At 42.9% G+C, this 23006-nt stretch overlaps 1 protein-coding gene and 1 long non-coding RNA gene across 8 annotated transcripts in view; one reads left to right on the top strand and one right to left on the bottom strand.

Annotated features, from left to right (window-relative positions):
- Nucleotides 1-16272, bottom strand: part of LOC115204145 (uncharacterized) — a 47448-nt gene extending 31176 nt beyond the window's left edge. The window contains exon 1 of the long non-coding RNA XR_003880311.1: nucleotides 15685-16272. This is a non-coding gene — a long non-coding RNA (uncharacterized LOC115204145). The remainder of the gene's footprint in view (nucleotides 1-15684) is intronic.
- The window catches only part of LOC115204142 (retinoic acid receptor RXR-alpha-A), a 161626-nt gene continuing 146096 nt past the window's right edge, over nucleotides 7477-23006 (top strand). For 3 of the 7 annotated variants that reach the window (XM_029769487.1, XM_029769490.1, XM_029769491.1), the window contains exon 1: nucleotides 14748-15040. In XM_029769487.1, coding sequence (XP_029625347.1) covers nucleotides 15013-15040 — 28 coding nt within the window. In that variant the 5' untranslated portion in view covers nucleotides 14748-15012. Of the gene's footprint in view, nucleotides 7841-14746; nucleotides 15041-23006 lie in introns of those variants that run through there. The other 4 variants (XM_029769494.1, XM_029769492.1, XM_029769488.1 and 1 more) reach the window with 4 other exon arrangements.

The raw sequence follows: 23006 nt of genomic DNA on the forward strand, positions 1-23006 counted from the left end.
GGAGACATCCGTGATTTTCAGAATTTTTTCCCCCTCTTTAGGAAACTGGATATATTTAGAAAATATGCCAGGGACATTTAAGCATAAAGCCCTTGACAGAAAAAGGCACAAAGAAATCACTAAACCACTGAAACCTGCCCCTGATAAATCACGTTATAAAAGAACACAGTGCAGAAACCTCTTGGAAGGCGTTTAGGCCCAGTATACTGGTATAGACCGGTCTGTCCCAACATGTTGAGATAAATACAGTGGAGTGTCTTGCCAGATGGTTCTCAGGAGCTCCTAGAAATGACAGACCATTTGTCACCCACATTACCTTGTATGGACCGGATGTGCACATCACAAGGTAGTTGTTAAAATACATACAGTCACTTTTGTTTCAAAGTTGAAAACATTGAGGCTCATGAAACAGTTGTACATGCACATGTCTTTTCCCCCAAACATGAACTCAATGTATCCTAGACTACATTCGTATCCTAGCTGCAGCACATTGACAGCACTGTGTAAAGCTTTCTAGCCAATGGCATCTTTATCCTCCTCCAACCGTTATTTTCCTTTCATTATAAAAAACGAAGAATTGTTGTCCAGCTGCAGCATTTAAGGTCTCGGGGATAGCCTATCACAATTCATAATTCATGCAGTCAGCAAGTGAATAATGAATGTTTCTGCCTCAGTTGACAGGACGCCAGAGGTGGACAGCACTGTTAGTGTCCTGCTCCACTATTCTGTAACTCTGGGGCTACAGCCACAGGTTCTCTCTCTCTCTCTCTCTTACCCAGGTTCCCTCTTATGCTGTGATCATACTAGACAAAAACACTGCATAAACAGATGTCAACACATCAACTTGTGATTTCATATTCATGCTTTTTCCTCTATTCAAATCAGGATGGACTGTTTTGCTGTGGAATTAAGTGTTTTGATTGTGATTAAGCTATTTTGGAGAAATCCCCAGAAGCATAGAGTTACTCACCCTTTGACTGTTCACTTTGGACCACTGTCAACTGTAATGTTTTCTCAGGAGACATTGAGCCCATTGAACAGGCTCCTTTGTATTGCTACCACTGAAGCATCAGGCTGTGGGAACCTGGTGTTTTTAAAGAGCCATTTACCTGCTCCACCATGTTGCTACTGCCTTGATCAGTATGTATCATAAATCATTCAAATAAAGCTAATTGAATGTTCATGTACACTCCCTTATCAGATCCACCAGACTAGCCATGCAGCCTGGTCCCATAGACTAGACGTAACATAGTAAATTAGTATGATATGTTAAGTTTGCTAAGGTTACATAAGACAGAAGGTTTAAGGCAAAAATGAAAGTAGTGTGGTTGGTCGGGTAGATGGGTGGCTATATAATGTGAACGTCTAGCAACCCAAAGGATGCGTGCTCGAATCTCATCATGGACAATTTTAGCTAATTAGAAACTTTTCAACTACTTATTACTTTTTAGCTACTTTGCAACTACTTAGCATGTTAGCTAACCCTTAGCCTTACCCCAACCTTAACACTTTTAGCTCCCCCTAACCCTAACCTTAACCCTTTAACCTAACTCCTAACCTTAATTCTAACCTTAACCAAGAACCCTAACCACTAGCTTAGCTAACGTTAGCCAGCTAGCCACAACAAATTAGAATTCGTAACAAAACATACTTTTTTCAAATTCGTAACATATTGTATGTTTTTCAGATTCGTAACATATCATACGAAATGGATGGTGGACATCCAGAAATGTATACACACCATATGAAATGTAACATATCATACTAAATGGAGTGTCTCGGATTTACATACAGAATAATATGAAATGCTCTGAGACCAGGTTGGGCAGTACTGGGCTGGGATTGCAGAGTGAGTCTGAGTCTTATTAACTGAGGTGCCCTGGCTGGTCAGTGTGCCATGCAGTGGAGTGGACACCCTGCCTCGAGGCTGCTCATCAGTACTTGTCACTGGGCCTGGCCCATTAGTCAGCAGGCAGATGACAGGGCCTCTTGTAAAGGATAGCTGACCCCCCTGGAGAGCCAAGTGTCTTCCCAAAAAGACAGATTATGGCCAGGGGAGGAGGGGGGTTCACTGGGTAGTCCAGGGAGGGCTTCTCCTCGTGGATATCCTGGGAGCTGACCTGCCCCTGACCCCGGCTGTACAATGAAGTTAGCCCAATGATGATATGGCCATTCTTTGACAAAATGGCAGATTCTCCCCTGAAAAAAAAGCGGGGGCCCTCTGAAGGAGGATGGGATACCCAACAGTGATGCTAATCCCACAGCTTGGTGAGTAGGAGTTGAGGGAGGCGGGGAGGGAGAAATTATGAAATGAAATCCTAGGCAGCATTTTGAAGTTTCTGCCATTTGATGAGTCTCTCTTTCTCTCTGCTGTGTTATGTAAATGACAGGCAGCGTAGCTCTCAGAGCCAAGTGGAGGTATCTACTGTATCTCTCTGACAGTTGGACGTGTGATGGATGAACAGCGGTTGAGGTTTGAGGCTCATGGTGGATACTCTTTGAGTCACCATACACTAAGACTTTCTGATATCCAGTTATACCTCTTTATTTAGATGATATGCTAATTTCATGATAACAAATCAGCTTCCCCCCCAAAAAGGAGAACGGTATGCTTATGAAGGTTGTTTGTCAGCAAATACAATTACTCACTGTCATTTATGGCTAATTAACACAGATTACAATTTAATGAATGATATGATTAAATATGCGTGGTTATTAATATTCTTTAAAAAGCTACATTATTTTAATGTACAGGGTGAATCTTATGTAAACTGTAGCTTAAAGGATTTCATTTCCACCGGGGAAATACATTCTAAATGTTGGAGGACTTTTATACTAGGTAGAACTGAAATGAGATCTGAAATGAACAGACACCAGTGGTGAACTAACTATGATTCTATTAGGTTGAAAATGATCAGCCATTTTTTTCTCTCAGAGATGCCATTTAGAGAACTACAGATGCCTGTCACAAAGGGTTTTCCCCATCTGACATCATAAGAAAGTCCCCCAGTCAGTCAGTTGGCTGGCAGCGGCAGGGGACCAGGCCAACACTAATGTAGAGCAGATGTGGCATTATGAGGGCGGGTGAGGGGTGGGCTGGAACCCAGGCAGGGGAGGGGCATCAGATCTGTGTATCACTGAGCCTTCAAGAGCTCTCCTTTTGACACTCTCCATCAGTCCTACCGAAACGCTAAATGACTGGACTCTAACTCTGAGGTGACAGTTACCATCTGGCTGCTCGCACAGATGCACATGAGCTCCCTCAACCCTTCCCCATGAGGTAATGTAAGGCCTTTGTCAGGGCATGGGGTGACTGCTGTGTACCACACGAGGCCTCTTGATCATTTAATGTTTAACTCAAATGGCTGTCATCTTCCCTTGGCCCTTTGTGCTCTTCACAAACACTGTGCTCAATCGCATTATCATTACAGAGGAAATCAGTCATATTAAGCCACTGTGCTGTCACTCGCCTCATCGTCTCAGCTCTGTGCTGCCAAGCCAGCGGGGCAGGGCATAAGACGCATGTTAAATGAGATTTACATAAACAGTGTTACTCTGTCATTTATTTATTTTCCTCCCTTTATAAAGAAACAGTCTCCGGATTGTTTGCACAAGGAGTCCCTAAGGGCGCTCCATACAGGTGTTGGGCTTTTACAGTGAGATTATTGTAATAATGACATAATGACCACAGTCAGCTCCTTATGCTGTCAGGTGCAGGTATTTGTGGAGCGAGAATATGGGGAGGAGAGGAGAGAGGAACGGGAGGCCAGGCAAGGGGCAGCTCCTTCAATAGGCTTTTTAGTGTAAATCTTTTCAGAGTAAAAAGGTCTCATGACGTCGGTGTTGCTCTATAAGCAAAGTGAAGGTGGCAACAACTTGGAGTCACTCAGACCCGCCAAAACATCACATGATCAAACAATATGTTTAGATGTGTGTGTACCTTCTGTCAAGGACATAACCAGTTCCTGGTGACTAAGAAAACAGTGCACACGAATGACCCATCATGGCATGGTTGTTCCACATACAGTAGAGCTGCCAAGAAAAGCACCAACCAATTACTCCTCTTGTTGTCTTGTAAAAGCCACATTTTTCACAGCACTTCCTTCCAGCTACCATTTAACCAATTATCACTGTTAGGTAATGTGAAAGGATCTTGTTAGATTCCTAGAAAAGAAACCATCTACAGCATGTCCTTATTCCAAAAGCAGAAGTACTGTAATTAGATCAAGTTTTACATAACCAAAACTGTCAGCGTCTGGAGCTGATGTAACCCAGCATAAAAACGGGACTGACACCAGGGAGATCAAGCAGCCCTATGTCCCCTTAGGAACTACTCTCAGACAGTGCATTGTGTGTCGTGTCAGTGAGAGATTTGCCTCTGGATGGTAGAGGTTCAGACTGTAGAATCTGCCAATAGTTCACCGGAAGACTCGCTCTCAACTTCTTTCATCTCACATTTCATAGATGCACTTGGGCAGCTCAATGACAAGACATCTTTATTCTCCCTCGCCACCCCCAACAAAACTTTCCTCAGTAAGCTGCAAATTGGCATTCTGGGACAGTTGCATCACTCATCTTGAGCGATTCTTTTGTGGCCTGAAAACCTTTTGAAAACGTTTTTCTTTGTCATCAGGAGACGAGACTTTTATTTTAACTGCTTTTAAGATTGTTTATAGGGGAGACCGGGGTTGGTTGTCACACTTTTTACTCTCGTGTATTTCTCAGCACCAGTATATCTTACATTGCTTTTTTCAAAATGAAGAGAAAGACCAAGGTCTTGGGTTGAAATGGGGACGCTTTGTATCCTCATATCTTATTCCAACAGCAAAAAAAACAAAATACCCATTCCATAAACAAACTGATGCTGTTTTGAGTCCAATCTAACTAGGACTGAGAAAAACAGGTTTCCAGTGTCACCAAGCATATGGCAGTACTGAGGCCTGGCCTACCTTTGGTTCGTGACCATCGTCCATTTGTTCCCACGTTGCTTCGAAAACCCAGCATTTGCTTCAAATATTCTGTCCGTTGTGTTGAGTTGAATGACCTATGGACCTGACCTTTTCCGGTACTGACATAGCCCCTAAAACGAGTACAGTGCAGATGAAAATATTTTGTCCTAAGAACTCAGTAAGACACGCATATGGGTAGAAAGAAAACACGCTAATGCGGTCCCCGTATGGTCGCGTGTAGCTTAATTAAAGTTGCCTATTTATTTACATTCAGATGACAGCTGGCATTTGTAGGCCTGGCCTATGTGTTAGGTGCTTCTTTACATTCCTGCTTAGATCATGTCATTACATTGCTTACTTTGCTATTAGATGTTGCTTACATTGCTGTGTGTCTATCTGCAATTTTTGCCGTGTTTGGGCGTTTTGCCCTCGCAGCTTTAAGATGGTTTTTGTCAACTTCAAACCGTTTCAACTACTATTTTTGCCTTGAATTCCTGGACTGTAAATTTGTAAATATATACCTCACTTTTGAACTGCGGGCCTAAAACATGACGGTAAATAAAACCATAATTTCTGATCACTGCACCTTTACTCCGCCTGCTGCCTAACTGTACCCAGAATTTCAACAAACTAGGCTGCCGGGTCCTTTCCCTTTTCCCTTTCATTGGTTGGACAGAGGTGGGAGTAGTCTCTCGAGACATCCAGCTTGCCTCCCACAATTTTCTAAATGTTTGGGTTTAAATGTGTACGTAATAGAGGAGCTCCTCACTGCCTACATCACTACCTTATCTGCTTGAATAAAATACTAAATAGTGGCTAGAAAGATAGGAGATCACAGAGGTTATTTTTATTGAGTGCATTTCACAAGTGACAAGGTTTTGCCTGCAAACTTTGGTTTAGAATCGTGACGTTACTGGCAGGTCTGCCTTGTGATTTATTGGGAGAATTGTCTGTCTGAAGAGGACCCACCCCGGATTTATATTTAATTTTTCTTATCAAAGTTGCAAATTACGCTGCTGCTGCTCTCTGTTATTATCTATGCATAGTCACTTTAATAACTCTACCTACATGTACATATTACCTCAATTACCTTGACTAACCGGTGCCCCTGCACATTGACTCTGTACCGGTACCCCCTGTATATAGCCTCGCTATTGTTATTATACTGCTGCTCTTTAATTATTTGTTTTTTTAGGTATTTTTTTTAAACTGCATTTTTGGTTAAGGGCTTGTAAGTAAGCATTTCACTGTAAGGTCTACACCTGTTGTATTTGGTGCATGTGACAAATCAAATTTGATTTGATTTGAAACGAGTCCTTCAATGAAACCATACCTTAGTCACTGCTGTTGCCTAGGGTCGGGTTTACGAGTCTAAGGTCTGAGAGGAAAGGAAAGAGGACGGGGTGTTTCTGTTGCCTTTCCCTGCTGAAGCTTGTCATGGAGGATGGGTGTGTGGGGCAGGGTTGGGTAGGGGGTTGTGGAGAGAGAGGAAGAGGGTTAATGGTGTTTGCAACAGGCCAGGCTTCCCCTCGAAGTGGGAGACAGTAGAAGGAAGTGTCCAGATTTATGGTGGACTGGCCGTGGAAGCTGCCTTCACCCTGGCGGTTGACTAGCAGACAGCAGCAGAGGGAGGGAGGTTAGAGAGAGGGGGAGAGAGGGGATGCAGAGGGGTGCTGTAAATCACAGGCAGAGTGTGGCTCAGACACAAACACACACACAGCCAGGCCCATGCTCGCAGTTCACAAGGAGATAATCGCTGTGTGAAGGAAGGGTGGCTCTCTGCAGGCTGCTGCCCAGATAGAGATATACTGGGGCTGGTGTACTGTGAGGAAGCCGGCTAACACAGACAGATAGCACCTCTGATGCTCTGTCACTCCCCCTGGGCCGCTGCCAAGGCAACCAGGCTCAGTCCCTCCGATACAAACCATTTAGACCCTCTTCTAAACAGGAAAAACGTCTCCAATTTAAAATAATGACTATTCCCCTTTAAAATAATTAACTCATTGAGTTTTATGTGTAGTCCTGAGTGTGTGTTTGCATGTGTCACTAAATTAAATACAATTTTCATAAACAACAGGTGTAGACTACAGGTGTAGACTAACTGTGAAATGTTTACTTACAGGCCCTTCCCAACAATGCGGAGAGAAAAATGTGTAATGCAGAGTAATAAACATTTCAATTTCTGCTTACTCAAAGCTATTGCTCATTATAGTGAAACTACTCTCAGTCAAGCCTCATTGAGTCTGCTTCCTTCCTAGGTGGTCTGATTGTCATATTGCAAGTGTGTGTGTGTGTGTGTGTGTAGTGATAGATTCTGTACATGGATGGGGAGTTCTTCAGTCATATTTAAACTGCTGTGCTCACATGGACTTCTGGCCTGGCTAAGCCATCCATCGTGGTGACGGCGGCCTAGCGGCAGGCCCCGTGGAGAACGTGTGCTGTGCCCAGTGTGTACACAAGAGCCCTGGCCTCCACAGGGACTGTTTATCCAACTGAAGTCCAACAGTGTCACACTCTCTCCCAGCTGCACTGAGGGAAATAAGTCACCCAGGACAAATGCAACGACTAATAATATCCAGACATGTCTAGCTAGTCCTCTCTGATGTTCAGTATGAATACTGTTTAACTTAGATAGAAATGAACTTATATTGCCTAATTGGTTTGAGTCTAAAGGGGGTGAGAGAAGGAGGGTTATGATGGTAGGTCTTATCTGACAGCAGACCGTACCGTCCGTTAATGACAGAATCCGTCATCTTTCAGCTGGAGCCTAGAACTAAAACACTTGACTATACCTTCACCCTTACAGAGACCAATAACTCACTGAGTGAATCTGTCCCTCTCAAGACTGCCATCACTCCATCAGCATGCAATAACGCTGGACTCAATTCCAGGTAAGTAGACGATGCTCAGGAGAGATGAGCATTTCCCACCATGTGATAAAAACAGCACACGACAAGTGCTGGGGAGATTTATCGTGGTGTCTGTTTAAATGTAGCCAATTTCACTTTAATGCGATATAAAAGAATGATGCATGCTTGAATTTCGCAGGTTCCCGCAGTGTGGAGGGATTCTCATCAGCCTGTGGCAGTATTTAAGCCATACAGCCTAGAGTCTGATTCAAACCCTTGCGTGGAATGTTAGAAGTGCCGGTGATATAATGTTCAATATTGATAACGACCGGGAGCAAGATGGGTTCTAATCGTTTATGAAAATATTGTGCAGCCAGCATGCATTTTCCCCCTACTGTCCCCTGTTCCCCTACTGTTCCCTTTCCCTCCTGCTTCTTCACTACATCTATCGGCTCTTTCTGATAGGAAGAAATCCACAAACACCTTCGCACCTCCTATCAAACGAGCTCCTGTAAAAACGCAACACTGTCAGAGAAGTGGCTCTGTGCGCGCAAGGTGTAACATCCCTGGAGTGTTTTGTAAGCATCATTGCCAACTGGATTCAAAGTGTATTTTAGGCCTCTACTATGGCATCTGTGGATCTCATGAACTGTGGATATCTTCTTTGTCATTGAAGATAATTGGCCACACAAACTAAACTCAAGGATTATTAAAGAGTAGGCCTATCATAGTGTAGGGCAACAGGGCCTATTAAATCCTGGTCTGGAAAAATACTGTTACTGAGTGCTATTGATGGGTTTGCTTTGAAATGATAGTAAGAATCTCTGACACTATTTTGTTTAAACTGTCCTCAAAGAAGTGGATTGTAGTTTTAGACATTATAACAACTGGTGTCTTGGTCTGTATGGTACCTCGTCCTGCTCCAGCAACATAGTCAGTGCCATCCCCAGACAAAAGGTTGAGGAATGTGAACCTGAAGGTTCTGCCAATGAAGACCCACCCTGGAGGCAGACCATTCAGAATGCCTCAGCCCAGAAACCAGCCTGATGGTGATCTCGTACACTTTGCACTCCTCTCTTTTCTATACTATTCTTTCTTGATCCCTCTGCCCTATATGTCCTATATGTCCTATATGTAATTAACTCAACGTTTCAGGATAATAATCCTATACCAGCGAGAACTCTCTGTAACCTTTGTAAAATACAGAATAGAAATAGGATTTTTCCCCCCTCATTTCTAATCTGAGAAATACATTAAAATAACTGGACTAATTTGCCTTTGAAGTTCTTAATGATAATTTGCCTCTTAGGTTTTCTGGATAAAAAATATGCCCTAAACTTAATGCCTGCCTTAAAGTAGACTTTCATGGTTTAAACTTGCTCTTGTACAGATTCCTCTGATCAGCACAACACTGTCATTGGCACAGAAAGGAGTTACAGTAGAATCACTTTTATGGATGAGTTTGATCTGAATGGCCAAGAACAAGGAGGGGATAGACTGTCAACACTACCATAGAAAAGAGTGTAGTGATAGTGGTGTGTGTGCCTCCCTACCTGAGTGGAAAGAGAGAGAGAAGGGAGAGATAGATAGATAGAGAGAGAGAGAGAGAGAGAGAGAGAGAGAGAGAGAGAGAGAGGAGGTGAGAAGGAGAGAGAGGGGGAGAGGGAGTCAGGGGGAAGGAGGGAGAGAGAGAGGGAGGGGAGAGGGAGTCAGGGGGAGGGAGGAGGAGAAGAGAGAGAGGGAGAGAGAGAGAGAGAGAGAGAGAGAGAGAGAGGAGGTGAGAAGGAGAGAGAGGGGGAGAGGGGTCAGGGGGAAGGGGGAGAGAGAGAGGGAGGGGAGAGGGAGTCAGGGGGAGGGAGGGAGAGAGAGAGGGAGAGAGAGAGAGGGGAGAGGGAGCCAGGGGGAGGGAGGGAGAGAGAGAGAGAAAGAGGAGGGAGGGAGAGAGAGAGAGAGAGAGTGAGTCAGGGGGAATGAGGGAGAGAGCGAGAGAGAGATGTTTATTTATTTTCCTTTTTGTACTTTAACTATTTGCACCTCATTACAACACTGTATATAGACATAATTTGACATTTTAAATATCTTTATTCTTTTGGAACTTTTGTGTGTAATGTTTACTGTTAATTTGTTATTGTTTATTTAACTTTTGTTTATTATCTATTTCACTTGCTTTGGCAATGTTAACATATGTTTCCCATGCCAATAAAGCCCTTGAATTGAATTGAAAATTGAATTGAGAGAGAGAGCGGGAGAGGGAGTCAGGGGGAAGGAGGGAGAGAGAGAGAGAGAGAGAGAGAGAGAGAGAGACCAATGGAAGAGCCATCGCTATTAACAGTCAAGGGTGCAGAGAACAAGGCTGGGGAGAAAAATGGCATCTGAAGTGCTCAGCACAGGGGACACCCAAAACACCCTACTGAGAATTGATATGGAAGGAGGTGAAGTGTCAGACAGCTATTAATCACAGCCAAGGAGGATTAAATAGCTGGGTCTAGTGGGCAGATGAGAGAGCAATGGCGAACGAGGCGTTTAAAAGAGTGTGTTGTGTCTGTCTTCGATTACAGAGCACAGGCCTTAGGCTTAACAGCCATCTGAGCTGCTGAGGACCAACAGAATATCAATCAAATCTTTACTCTTTTTCCTCCCTGCTCTGTAGTCATCACCAACCGGGGCAATAAATCTTGTACAATGGTTAAACAATACGGTGCTTTACTTGGGACCCTGTGGTCTTCAGAACAGACTGTAATGTCATCCAGCAGTCATGAGTTGTAGTGGAATCATTATCTAAAGCAGGGGTGTCAAACATACGGGTCCGATCCGGCATGCCGATGTTTTGAGTCAAAAAATGTAATAATCAACAAACTCAACATACTTTAAAATCACTAAAACCATATCAAAACTGTGTAGAAATGACAATGGACCTTTATACAGTTTCTTGACTGTGTCCAGCTCACTAACAATCACCTAAATTAAAGGTTGACGACAAGGACGTCAATGAGTTTGACGCCTGTGGTCTAAAGAGATACACATTTTCCTCACATAGGGAAGGGAGAGGACATTGTAAATCTCACTGGTGTTTTTCCTGGGGCATGGGAGTAGCCTATGCCCTCCTCTAGTCAATTTGTTTCATATTTTTAAGATTTTAGTGGACATGATGAGGTAAGATACTCATCATAACAAGTATCAAAGAATTTCTATCTTTCTCTCCCTCTCTTTCTACTCCCCCCCTCTAACTCTATCTCTCTCCCTCTCTCTCGTCCTCTCCCTCTCTTTCTACTCCCCCCCCTCTAACTCTATCTCTCTCCCTCTCTCTCGTCCTCTCCCTCTCTTTCTACTCCCCCCCTCTAACTCTATCTCTCTCTCCCCTCTCTCTCGTCCTCCCTCCCTCTCCCCCCCCCCCTCTCTCTCTCTCTCGTCCTCCTCCCTCTCTTTCTACTACCCCCTCTAACTCAATCTCTCTCCCTCTCTCTCTCTCTCTCCTCTCTCTCTCTCTCTCTCTCTCTCCCCCCTCTCTCTCTCTCTCTCTCTCTCCCTCTCTCTCGTCCTCTCCCTCTCCCCCCCCCTCTCTCTCTCTCGTCCTCTCCCTCTCTTTCTACTCCCCCCCTCTAACTCTATCTCTCTCCCTCTCTCTCGTCCTCTCCCTCTCCCCCCCCCTCTCTCTCTCTCTCTCGTCCTCTCCCTCTCTTCTACTACCCCCCTCTAACTCAATCTCTCTCCCTCTCCTCTCTCTCTCTCTCTCTCTCTCTCTCCTCTCCTCCCCCCTCTCTCTCTCTCTCTCTCTCTCTCTCTCGTCCTCTCCCTCTCTGGTCCAGGTTCTCTACCCCTATGTTGTGTTGACATGTGACTCCCTAACTTTCTCTCTGATTGGTGGAGCTGCTGTGTGTATGGGATTGAACAGGAAGTGCGTTGAGCAAAGAATGATTTGAGAAATGTAACGAGGTCAGAAATCTTTTCCGGAGCCTGGAGAGAATCTACTCCCAACAAGTTCACAAGTATTTGACCTCCCACAATGCCATGTTAAAAACTATGGGGGATGGGGGACACCAAAATCACTTTGTGTGGGTTTAAATAGGTGTGGCTCACCAATCCTAACTCTAAAGCCGCTAAAAGTCTAAACCAGAACTACATCTGAAGGGAATACACAGCTATAGCTACAAAGACATGTACAGTGCATTCAGAAAGTATTCAGACCATTGACTTTTTCCACATTTGGTTACATTACAGCCTTATTCTAAAATTGGTTTTGTTTTTAAATCCTCAGCAATTTACACGCAATTATTTACAGAAGTATTCACACCCTTTGATATGATACTCGAAGTTGAGCTCAGGTGCATCCTGTTTCCATTGATCATCCTTGAGATGTTTCTACAACTTGATTGGAGTCCACCTGTGGTAAATTCAATTGATTGGACATGATTTGGAAAGGCACACACCTGTCTTTATAGTTGACAGTGCATGTCAGAGCAAAAACCAAGCCATGAGGTCAAAGGAATTGTCCGTAGAGCTCCGAGACAGGATTGTGTCGAGGCACAGCATTGAAGTTCCCCAAGAACACACTGGCCTCCATCATTCTTAAATGAAAGAAGTTTGGAACCACCAAGACTCTTCCTAGAGCTGGCCGCCCAGCCAAACTGAGCAATTGGGGGAGAAGGGCCTTAGTCAGGGAGGTGTCCAAGAACCCGATGGTCACTCTGACAGAGCTCTTGAGTTCCTCTGTGGAGTTGGGAGAACCTTCCAGAAGGACAACCATCTCTGCAGCACTCAACCAATCAGGCCTTTATGGAAGAGTGGCCAGAAGGAAGCCACTCTTCAGTAAAAGGCACATGACAGCCCGCTTGGAGTTTGCCTAAAGGCACCTAAAGACTCACAGACCATGAGAAACAAGATTCTCTGGTCTGATGAAACCAAGATTGAACTCTTTGGCCTGAATGCCAAGCATCACATCTGGAGGAAACTTGGCACCATCCCTACGGTGAAGCATGGTGGTGGCAGCATCATGCTGTGGGGATGTTTTTCAGCGCCAGGGACTGGGAGACTAGTCAGGCTCGAGGGAAAGATGAACGACGCAAAGTACAGACAGATCCTTGATGAAAACCTGCTCCAGAGCGCTCAGGACCTCAGGCTGGGGTGAAGGTTCACCTTCCAACAGGACAACGACCCTAAGAACACAGCCAAAACAACGCAGGAGTGGCATTGTGACAAGTCTCTGAATGTCCTTGAGTGGCCCAGCCAGAGCCCGGATATGAACCCGATTGAACATCTCTGGAGAGACCTGAAAATAGTTGAGAAGCAACGCTCCCCATCCAACCTGACAGAGATTGAATCGCTGTCAAAGGTGCTTCAACAAAGTACTGAGTAAGGTGACTGAATACTTATGTTAATGTAATATTTTAGTTATTTATTTTTAATTGCAATACATTAGCAAACATTTCTAAAAACCTGTTTTTGCTTTGTCATTATGGGTTATTGTGTGTTGATTGATGAGGGAAAAAAACAATTTAATCAATTTTAGAATAAGGCTGTAACGTAACAAAATGTGAAAAAAGTCAAGGGGTCTGAATACTTTCAGAATGCACTGTATATACTGTACATTACACATTGTCCATGCAAAAGAAACAAAAAACACTTCAGTCTATAGAAAGTGTAACATGGTATGCATGAACTCTCCCATTACTCCCTTCTTGTCTCACACATTCAGGCGCCACACACACACACACACAAACACACCTAAACACACACAAACACACACACCTTGAATTGGTGCTCAGTCACACTTGCTTTTGGTTTATTGCACAACTGGCTTTGATCTTTAATGTGCCATGCATTGCATTAATTATGTATCTCGCCTCCGTAAAAATGTGGTGAACACCTTCAATACGCAATGAGATGAGGAGCCCTCTCCACACAGGCCTAGAGGATGGCTTCAGGACTTCACACAGATACAATGTTCCTTTCCTATACTGGGCAGGAGGGACTTGAAGGGGGGAAACAGAGTGCTGCTCTGCTATAGTATTCTGCTGCCAAAACTGCCTCCAACAATTCTCTGGGTGAAATGTAAGCTCAAGTGAAAATGTATTTTTCGCTCCTGTGAAATGTATATAAATACATGGTTATTCCACGTGTGCAGCATATGTGGTGAGGGATATAGGATGCTGTCATTCCCAAAACAGCATAGCTGGGGAACAATGACGAAGAAATGACCTACTTCTCTGTGCTCTAATGCAATGGGAGTTATGTAAATCATGCTGCTGTATAGGTAGCTTCGGGCCTGTGCCAATGTGCCTAAACTTTTATGCATCTGCAATAAATACATAGATTTTTAAATGCCATGCGGATGGCTCATGTACGCTGTTGATGCCAGTGGATGTGGAAAGACAGTCAGAGTGGGTTGTGGGAAAATAACACTTACTGTAACCCCATTTGACCATTTCTTCAAGCCCTGTCATTCTATGTATACTTCATCTTTAGTTATAGTCCCTCCCTTTGAGAGTCATTATACTTAAAAGATGACAAATGTACTCATTTTCAATAGGCCTATTATGGATGTTTATGGCCGTGCCACTGCTTTGATTTGACTGGATTATAGCCTACAATAGGTGTATGCAAGGCAAATGTGCGAATCCACTTGAGGAATGCTAGCTTCAAGCCATCTATTAAAACAATACAGAAGGCGTACGAAAATTGCCATTTCAATTCCTTTCCCCTTGACTCAATTCAAAGTTATTTTGAGATGCCAAGTTGTGAGTAAATACGTATTTTGGAGAGCTTGGTTTCATACTGGTTAGCAATTCTGTTTTTTTTTATTATGGACCGATGCTAAACTGACAGCTATATGAGGTAAGGCCTACTTAATTTAACACGTTTCACACGTTGGCTTCGAAACTAAAAGTCCTCCAAGGGACTCCTTATACACTCCCCCTTTCTCGTGTGTCGTTGCGGTTTGCTTGCGTTGGTGCCAGTCCCCCTTACGTGGGTCCCTATTGCAGTGCGGATCCAGTAGTTGGAGTTCTAAACCTAGCCCAAGAGAGGGAGCGCATCTGAGTGAGCTAACAGAACTAGAAACTATAGGTGCATTTTTACTCTATCGAACATCGCTTTTGAAAGACTGTCACTTTTACTGCCCTGGAGCCATCTTTCCAGCCTTTTAGTATAACGCCCTCGATCCCCGCCTGAAAACTCACACACGGTCGTGTCAGCTGGCATGAGCTAACCCACCAGACATGGAAACCAAACCTTTCATGTCATTGGGTAAGTTTTTCATCAATTTAAAAAAATAATATTATTGCAATATGGAAATTTGAAATTACAATTTTACAACGTTTAGGCTCACGCAGTGCTGACGAGCAATAGTGTCATTTATGCACGGCATTTTGAAGCGTCAGAAATGAGTAGGCTAGCCTAATTGCGTTCATGTAAAATTATAATAATGTTTAGGTTACGTTATGCGCAATATATGGAAAGACACATAGACTTGTTGTTTGTAAATATCAAAACATTTTCTCACCGTAGCCTATGTTTGACTGAAAAGAGAGAGAAACTTGAGTCGCGCCAGGCTTGTTAAATATAAGCGGCTGCTACTCAGCGGGGTACACACTCCTATCAGAGCTGATGACATTCGATTGATTAGGGTGACATCTCTTTCAGGAAAATTATAGCCTACTCTCTCTTTCAGTACATTTAATATCTGAGTATTCTGCAAACTATTGTCGATTAGCATTTTTATGGCACTTCCAGCTAATTTAATTAAATCTAAGAAGGATACAATGCAAAATGGTATGGTAGGCTATTTGAAAATCTAAATTTACCCGGCAGGGAAACAAACCTGGCTAAATTGCAATGCATATGCTCTTGGAAACTAGTTTATTATATACGTAAAAACCTCCATAGCCTACCTTTGGTAGCGAACTGTTGTTCATGGCAGACTTCCAGTATACAGTTTTTACAGTAAGTACATTAGTCTACGCGCAATGGAGTCGATACAATAGGCTACAATAGCCTGCCACTGAAAGTGTTCAAAATGGACTGCATACTCCTTGAGTAAATACCAGCCAGAGAATACAAATGTAGGCAATAGGCTGACGTTTACTAGAGGCATTTATTTGAAGAGGCAAGCATGCTAGACAATGTAGCCTTGCACAATTGAATATATGCCATGTATTCGTCGCAAACCGAATTTATTGGCCCGGCTTGTATTTTTGTTTCCACCCAATGTTATGAAGTCGTGTATGAGTAGGGGTTCAGACGATAAGAGGGTGAGGGTCCAGCTCGAGCACGAGAGACAACTCAGAAAGTTGATACTGGGTGTTGGAATGATTTGGGGTTCAGACTCATGTTGTTGTGGAAATTAAAAGCCATTTTGCACTTATTGCTTATCAATAACTAGCCCAATTTGATTTATTTTATTCTATACAAAGTTGACTCTTTTAAAGCAATTAAGTAATGATTATAAACGTAGATGTGTGGAAATGTACACTATATTGAAATATATACAATATGGTTTTTATTCTATTGATAATGTTGAGTGTTATCCGTCTTATGGCTACAACATGTTAAGAGCATGGGCATGAAAGGCCATTTTTGCTCATTCGTTGTTAAGTTGTTTTTCACATAACCCGTTTTCTATTGCAGTTCAGAATTATGTTAATTGATTGTATTGCTTCAGCACTGTACCCGTTTTCATTACATCACTCAATTATGATGATGAAAATGATGATTACTAAGATTTTAATTAGCATTATTTTCATATGTAGTAGTAATTAGCAATATATAGTCTAGGCCTAGTATCTTTTTGTCCTAAACTATATGAGAAAACAACTTAGAACTTATATTATTTAAACTTAGAATGTGGATTTATAGGTATTATAAGTCCTTTAAACGTATTTTAAGTCCCTTAAACACACACACACACACACACACACACACACACACACACACACACACACTCTTACGGTGTAAATCATTAATACTCAGCTACTGTATGTCTGGTGAACTGTATAGAGCACAACTTGTCCCATGTAGCAGAGACATGGCTGAGAGCTGTAGACAGCCATGTTATTGTGTCTGCAGGTCTTTCAGGGGCGCCTCATGTTACACCTTGACACATCATCAGCCCGCCTGCCCGCCACCGCCAATATGCACAGATGAGAGGCACAGGGACTTCTGGGATATCTCTATCTAATTACACACCTGATCACTGGCACTGTGACCACATCTGTGACATACATCTCACATATCACCATGCCAACTTTCACATGGACATGACAGGTTGCATTTGCAGGCCCTACTGTAGTTTCCTTGTCTCCATTTTAAAATCAATTATGGTTAGATTTTTCCCTAAATATTTACAGACCCAGCATAGCATGGAGCCAGTGTGTGTTGTAATAAAACTGTAATAGCAGTGTAATAGTTAAAGTGTTTTATTAATCAGCATCTCTCTATGCTTCTATAGTACAGCCAAGGTTCTTATCACTCTACACTGTTTCAACATGCTGTATCAGCAGGCCATTTGTCGTCAGTTCTTGATTTGTCGGCCCTTAACTCGGGATTTAAATACAAACTTTCCCCAAACTCACTCTAACGCTCTGATTGTTAATTGCGCACTTCAAGGACACCCCTAACTCTGATAAGCCCTTGAATGTATTGATTAGCCGTTCGCTCTATGTCATTATCTAGAGTTGTGCTGCATTAGGAATTCAAACATGCCACTGTTTGAAATGACAGCCAGAGTATTTTACATTTCTGGATTGATTGTTGGCTGTGGTGATGACATCCTGCTTTTGGCACGGTATGTTCTCTAGAATGCTAGCTAGCCTAGCAGCCTGTTTTTTCATTTTCTTCTCCCTCCTCACTTAAACCTGTGAAGAATGGAGCGGTGACATTGAAAACAGACAATGTCTTCATTTTGTGAAAGGAATTTGAGCGTGGCTTTCACAATGAGCCAAGAAATCATGTTATGAAATGTAGAGTGTCTTTTGCCAGCTAAGGATGGATTTTGGGAGAATGAGTTGTATTTAACTTTGTGTATTATAAAACAGAGAAAGGGATATGGCCTTAAATAGCCTGTCTGCTCCGTAGAGCAGATCCAGAGATGTACTATGTTATCTATGACTAGAGATAACTGAGGATAACGGTCCTCATATATCCTAATGTATACTATGTAACATGATGGTTGTGACGCTGTTTCAACGGAGTGTGGACACAGTTGAGGTCAGGAGATTGTCTGTAGCTTCAAATGGGTTTGTGTTGTATTGTTGATTTAACGGAACTAATTGAATGTAAATCAGAAGTATTGCTTGTAGCATGACAAGGATGGTGATTGTGTGATGGTGAGAAACATATAGATGAACTCTTAGGCAGGGTTTCCAAACTGGCTGCCGTGGGGGATTTTATTTTAATTTTATGTTTTAGTCAAATATCATATCTGTTTGGTCCTCTTGCGGTCAATTTGCAGTCTACAAATTATTTGTAATTATGTTCCGGCCCCCTGACCATCCGCTCAAGAAAAAATTGTCCCGAGGCTGATTGTAGCTGATGATCCATGCTCTTACGGGATCGGTTAACTATTCATTTTTCTATTTGATGGAACCAGATTGGACAGAGACCTTTTGGTGGATGCCAGCATGGCAACCCTGACTTTATTCACTCTAAATGTAAAGAATCCTAGTAGTATGCATCAATGTCTGGTATGGGCCTTATTGATGAGCCGCCACCTGTTACTGAAGTTGTTTATATTATTCCTAGTACCTCTACAAGTCAAGGATATTCACTTTATTGTTGTTGTGTTTGTTTGAGGGGGTAGCCTATTTCAGCAACAGAAGGTAACCCCCCCACCATCCCCCCACCCCTCGTCTTCCCACCAGTGAAGTTCATGGTCGTTGATGAGAAAGTGAGATTCATGGTTGGGGGGTGGAGGCAGAGGGTGGGAGACAGGGTGGAGGGGGCAGGCTGCATTCCTCTCCTGGCAGTAATTCAGGAACAAAGGTATTACCAGGAGTGGGTGTGTGTCTGCTGGGAGGAGGGAAGCGGCTTGGCCCAAAGCGCCTTGGCCAAGTTTGGCTTTTACAACCGTCCAGTTTTGCTATCCTTTTGAGAGGGGGCTGCAGCTGTCATTTTTATTGGAGGAGGTTTATAGCGAAAGTTAATGGCTTAAAGTGACAGCTCTCGCTCTTTCTCCCTGACACTCTCCCCCACACACCCCCAAGCCTCACTACTCCTTCAAATCAAAGGGAATGTGCCTCCCCCTCCAGCTACCTCCCTCCCTGCTGGCATCAGAACCAAATGTACAAGAGAGAGAAAAAATAGAAATATAATTATGAGCGCAGCTGCAAATTAATTTGTCTTTTTTTTTTTTACTGAAAGTTAAGTGCCTTGAAGTCTAGACTGCCACTTTTCATAGAATATCTGTGCTGCTGTACATTAAGCATTAATGTTCTGCTGGCAATTTTAAAATACCTCTCTGACTCTGGGAGAGAGAAGCTGTGCACGTCAATGCTGATGATCATATGCTGTATCACAGCAGTCCCAGCCTGTTTCTGCTCTCATAACAATACTTATCACAAATGGCTGCTGGTAGGGCTTTAAACAGAGATGGCAATCGCTCAAACGCTCATTCATTATTTGTGTTTTGAGCCGTGTAGGTAGCAGGAGAGGTTTATCGATAAGGGCTGCACTGAACTTTGAACCTCAAACCTTGACCTCTACCTCCTGCTTGCTTTATCATTGGAGGAATTTTGCTTCGGGCATTCAATGTTTTTGACCAGCTTTTTTCAGCTTTCACCATTCTAAGACCGCTTTGTTCCTGCTGCACTGCTGAACATTTGTTTTGCATTGACCGTTTTCAAAATGTGTAACGGTCGTCGTATATATTGGACCAAGGCGCAGCGAGTTGAGTGCTCATATAAACTTTTATTAGAACACATACGAAACAAAACAAGAAAACGAACGAACAGTAATGCAGGCTAACCCTAGCAGTGCAAAAACAACTTCCCACCAAGGACAGGTGAAAACAGCTGTTCCTGATTGAGAGCCATACCAGGCCAACACAAAGAAATACACAACATAGACAGAGCATAGAAATACAAAACATAGAACATAACTAAAAACCCCGGAATATTCTAAACAAACACCCCTCTACATAAACACATATCCCAACAAACCCCGAACCACATAAAACAAATACCCCCCTGCCACGTCCTGACCAAACTACAATAACAAATAACCCCTTTACTGGTCAGGACGTGACAAAATGTGCTTTCCTCTACATTAGCTGGCAATTTATTCCTACATATTATTCCTATAGAATATTCCTATAGATTATTCCTATTCCTGCACTTCAGGACCCGTTCTGTTTATTTTGCAGGCTGAGTGAGTGTGAGAATGTGTCGGTTCAGTTCTGTGGGACTGAGAGTATTCATGATGCGTACAGCCGCTCTTTTGAAGCGAAAACAGTCTCTGTGGGGATTTGAACAGATCACACTCATAATTCACACAGAGAGGAAGGTCGCTCTGCCCTCCTAGCCAGAGATCACTGCTTTATACTGCACGAGAGAGAGAGACGAGAGAGAGAGAGAGAGAGAGAGAGGAGGAGAGAGAGGAGAGAGAGAGAGAGAGAGAGAGAGAGAGAGAGAGAGAGAGAGAGAGAGAGAGAGAGAGAGAGAGAGAGAGAGAGAGAGAGAGAGAGGACCACTGTCCACTAATTCGGGCCTGGGGCCCCCCTTGGGTGTACGTTTTGTTCTTTAAAAAAAATGCATTTATTTTGTTGGACATAAAAAAACGGTAAGAACACCAGGAAATAAGCTCCAATTGAGTTTAATTTTGGAAATCTGTTCCTACGCATAGTAGAGAGACACGTGATCGTATACAAATATAAGCAAGGTTTGGCATGATTATGTTTTAGTCAAATATTATATCTGTTTGGGATTCTTGTGGTCAGTTTGCAGTCTACAAATGATTTGTAATTATGTTCCAGCCCCCCGACCATCCGCTCAAAGAAGAAATCGGCCCGCGGCTAAATCTAGTTGATGATCCCTGCACTATTATTGTTAAACAGTATTATTGTTAAACAGCCTTCAAGGACTCAAAAGAACAGAGTCATCATCCCTGGCCAACTTTATTTAACTGAAAATCTCTTGAAATGTGTCCTGAGTTGAATTGTACCCTGCAAAAAAGCTTCTTTCACAGTGCTCTAATACAGGTAAATTGCTTGTAAGTTCAGTCAAAAAATATGTTGTGAATTAGTCATGAGAGCTGATATGGTTATTCACAATAACATCGCTGTTGATTTCAGATTCTTTAATGCTCCTTTATGATCTGTACAATGACCTTTAAGTCCACCGAGGAACACTGATCAAAAACAAAACTAGTGATTTCTCCATAAAAACCATTTAATTATAAGCCGTTTTAAAACTAATATTTGTCTATGTTATTTTAGCAATGGTAATCCAGCCCTATTATAGCTTGGTTAAAATAAGAATATGTGTTTTTAAGTGTTTATCTACAGTGTATATCTGACAAATACCGGTCGAGCTATTATGAGTCAATTTAAAAATGATCACAAGCTTTGATGAAGCGTTTGAAGTCTTTGCTCTCATCAGAGAGTGAAAGTGACTTGGCCTTTCCATGGGTGCTCACACACACACACACACACACACACACACACACACACAAAACCCACAGAGAAACAGACAGAAGTAGAAAGGTGGATTTATCATCACAGTTTTATGGGGTTTCCTATCAGGTGTTTCTAAGACAGATGTGTTGGGACCTTCCCCGCCTCCAGCCTGCAGCGTGTTACTACGTCTGTCCCCTTAACAGGCACCAACCACAGAGTTCGTTGATGATCAGTGTGCTGCAGGCCAGAAGGCCACAGTAGCAGCGCAGCACGTCTGTTAGCCACTCTGCACAGGTTCGGGGAAGGTGCCATGATGTTCAGCCTCAGACAGGAAGCAGAGCGGTGGAAGGAATTGGTACAATGTTGTGGGCGGAGGGGTGGAGCGATGGAAGGGCACAGTGCATGGGCAGACCCAAAGGTTCCTTAACCGCTGTTTTTGTCAAGCAGACACCAAACACACACACTAGAGTTTATATTAAAGCCCTGCACTTACATAGCACATCATTTGCTATTGATCTGGTGTAGTGTTTCTGATGTTTACTCACAGCTGATAGATGACATCAAAAGGAAGCAGCGTAAGACAATATTTGTTCTTGTTCTGGGTTCTGCTTTTGATTGCATGGCTGCTTTCTTTAGATGTTTACAGTGTTCAGCTGTTATGGACTGCATGTACAGAGTGTGTACCTACCACGGTGTCTGCAGTAGGAATATATGCTCCAGTTAAACAGAGTAATGTTGTGTGCTTTGGCATTAAGCAAGGATCTGTGGAGCTGTCTTGAGTATGTTATACATTCATCTATAGGGATATATCTGGATTTAATGTGGAAGGAGGGAGGGAAAAACGGAGAGGAAGGGAGAATGAGTTGAGAGGTGAAAAGAGAGAGTGAACAGAGTGGAGTGAGTGAATGAACAGTGAAGAGAGAGAAGGGGGAGGGAGAGGGAAAAAGAAGGAAACAGTGTTTAGAAGTTAGTGGAAAGTTCATAGCGGTATATCTACTGATACTCAGGATTACAGTGGTGTGCTTAAAACAACCAGTCAAATGAAGGGCCATGATTGTAATTAGGACCCATTACATAAACTACCCAACAGTCCTAGCAATAGAGATACAATGGAGGATGTGAAAGGTCCAATGTAGCCATTTTTATCTCAGTATCAAATAACTTCTGCGCAACAGTTAACCTGTCTGGGAACGTGGGACGTTTGCGTCCCACCCTAGTCAACAGCCAGTGGAATCGCGTCGCGCGAAATAAAAAACACTCATAAATGCTATAACTTCAATTTCTCAACATATGACTATTTTACACCATTTTATAGATACACCTCTCTTGAATCGAACCACGTTGTCCGATTTCAAAAAGGCTTTACAGCAAAAGCAAAACATTAGATTATGTTAGGAGAGTACCCTGCCAAAAAAATCACACTGCCATTTTCAAAGCAACTAGCATGCATCACAAATACCCAAAACACAGCTAAATGCAGCACTAACCTTTGACAATCTTCATCAGATGACACTCCTAGGACATCATGTTACACAATACATGCATTTTTTGTTCGATAAAGTTCATTTTTATATATAAAAACAGCATTTTACATCGGCGAGTGAC

The sequence above is a fragment of the Salmo trutta genome, chromosome 12 (assembly GCF_901001165.1).
Source record: "Salmo trutta chromosome 12, fSalTru1.1, whole genome shotgun sequence".
NCBI lineage: Eukaryota > Metazoa > Chordata > Actinopteri > Salmoniformes > Salmonidae > Salmo > Salmo trutta.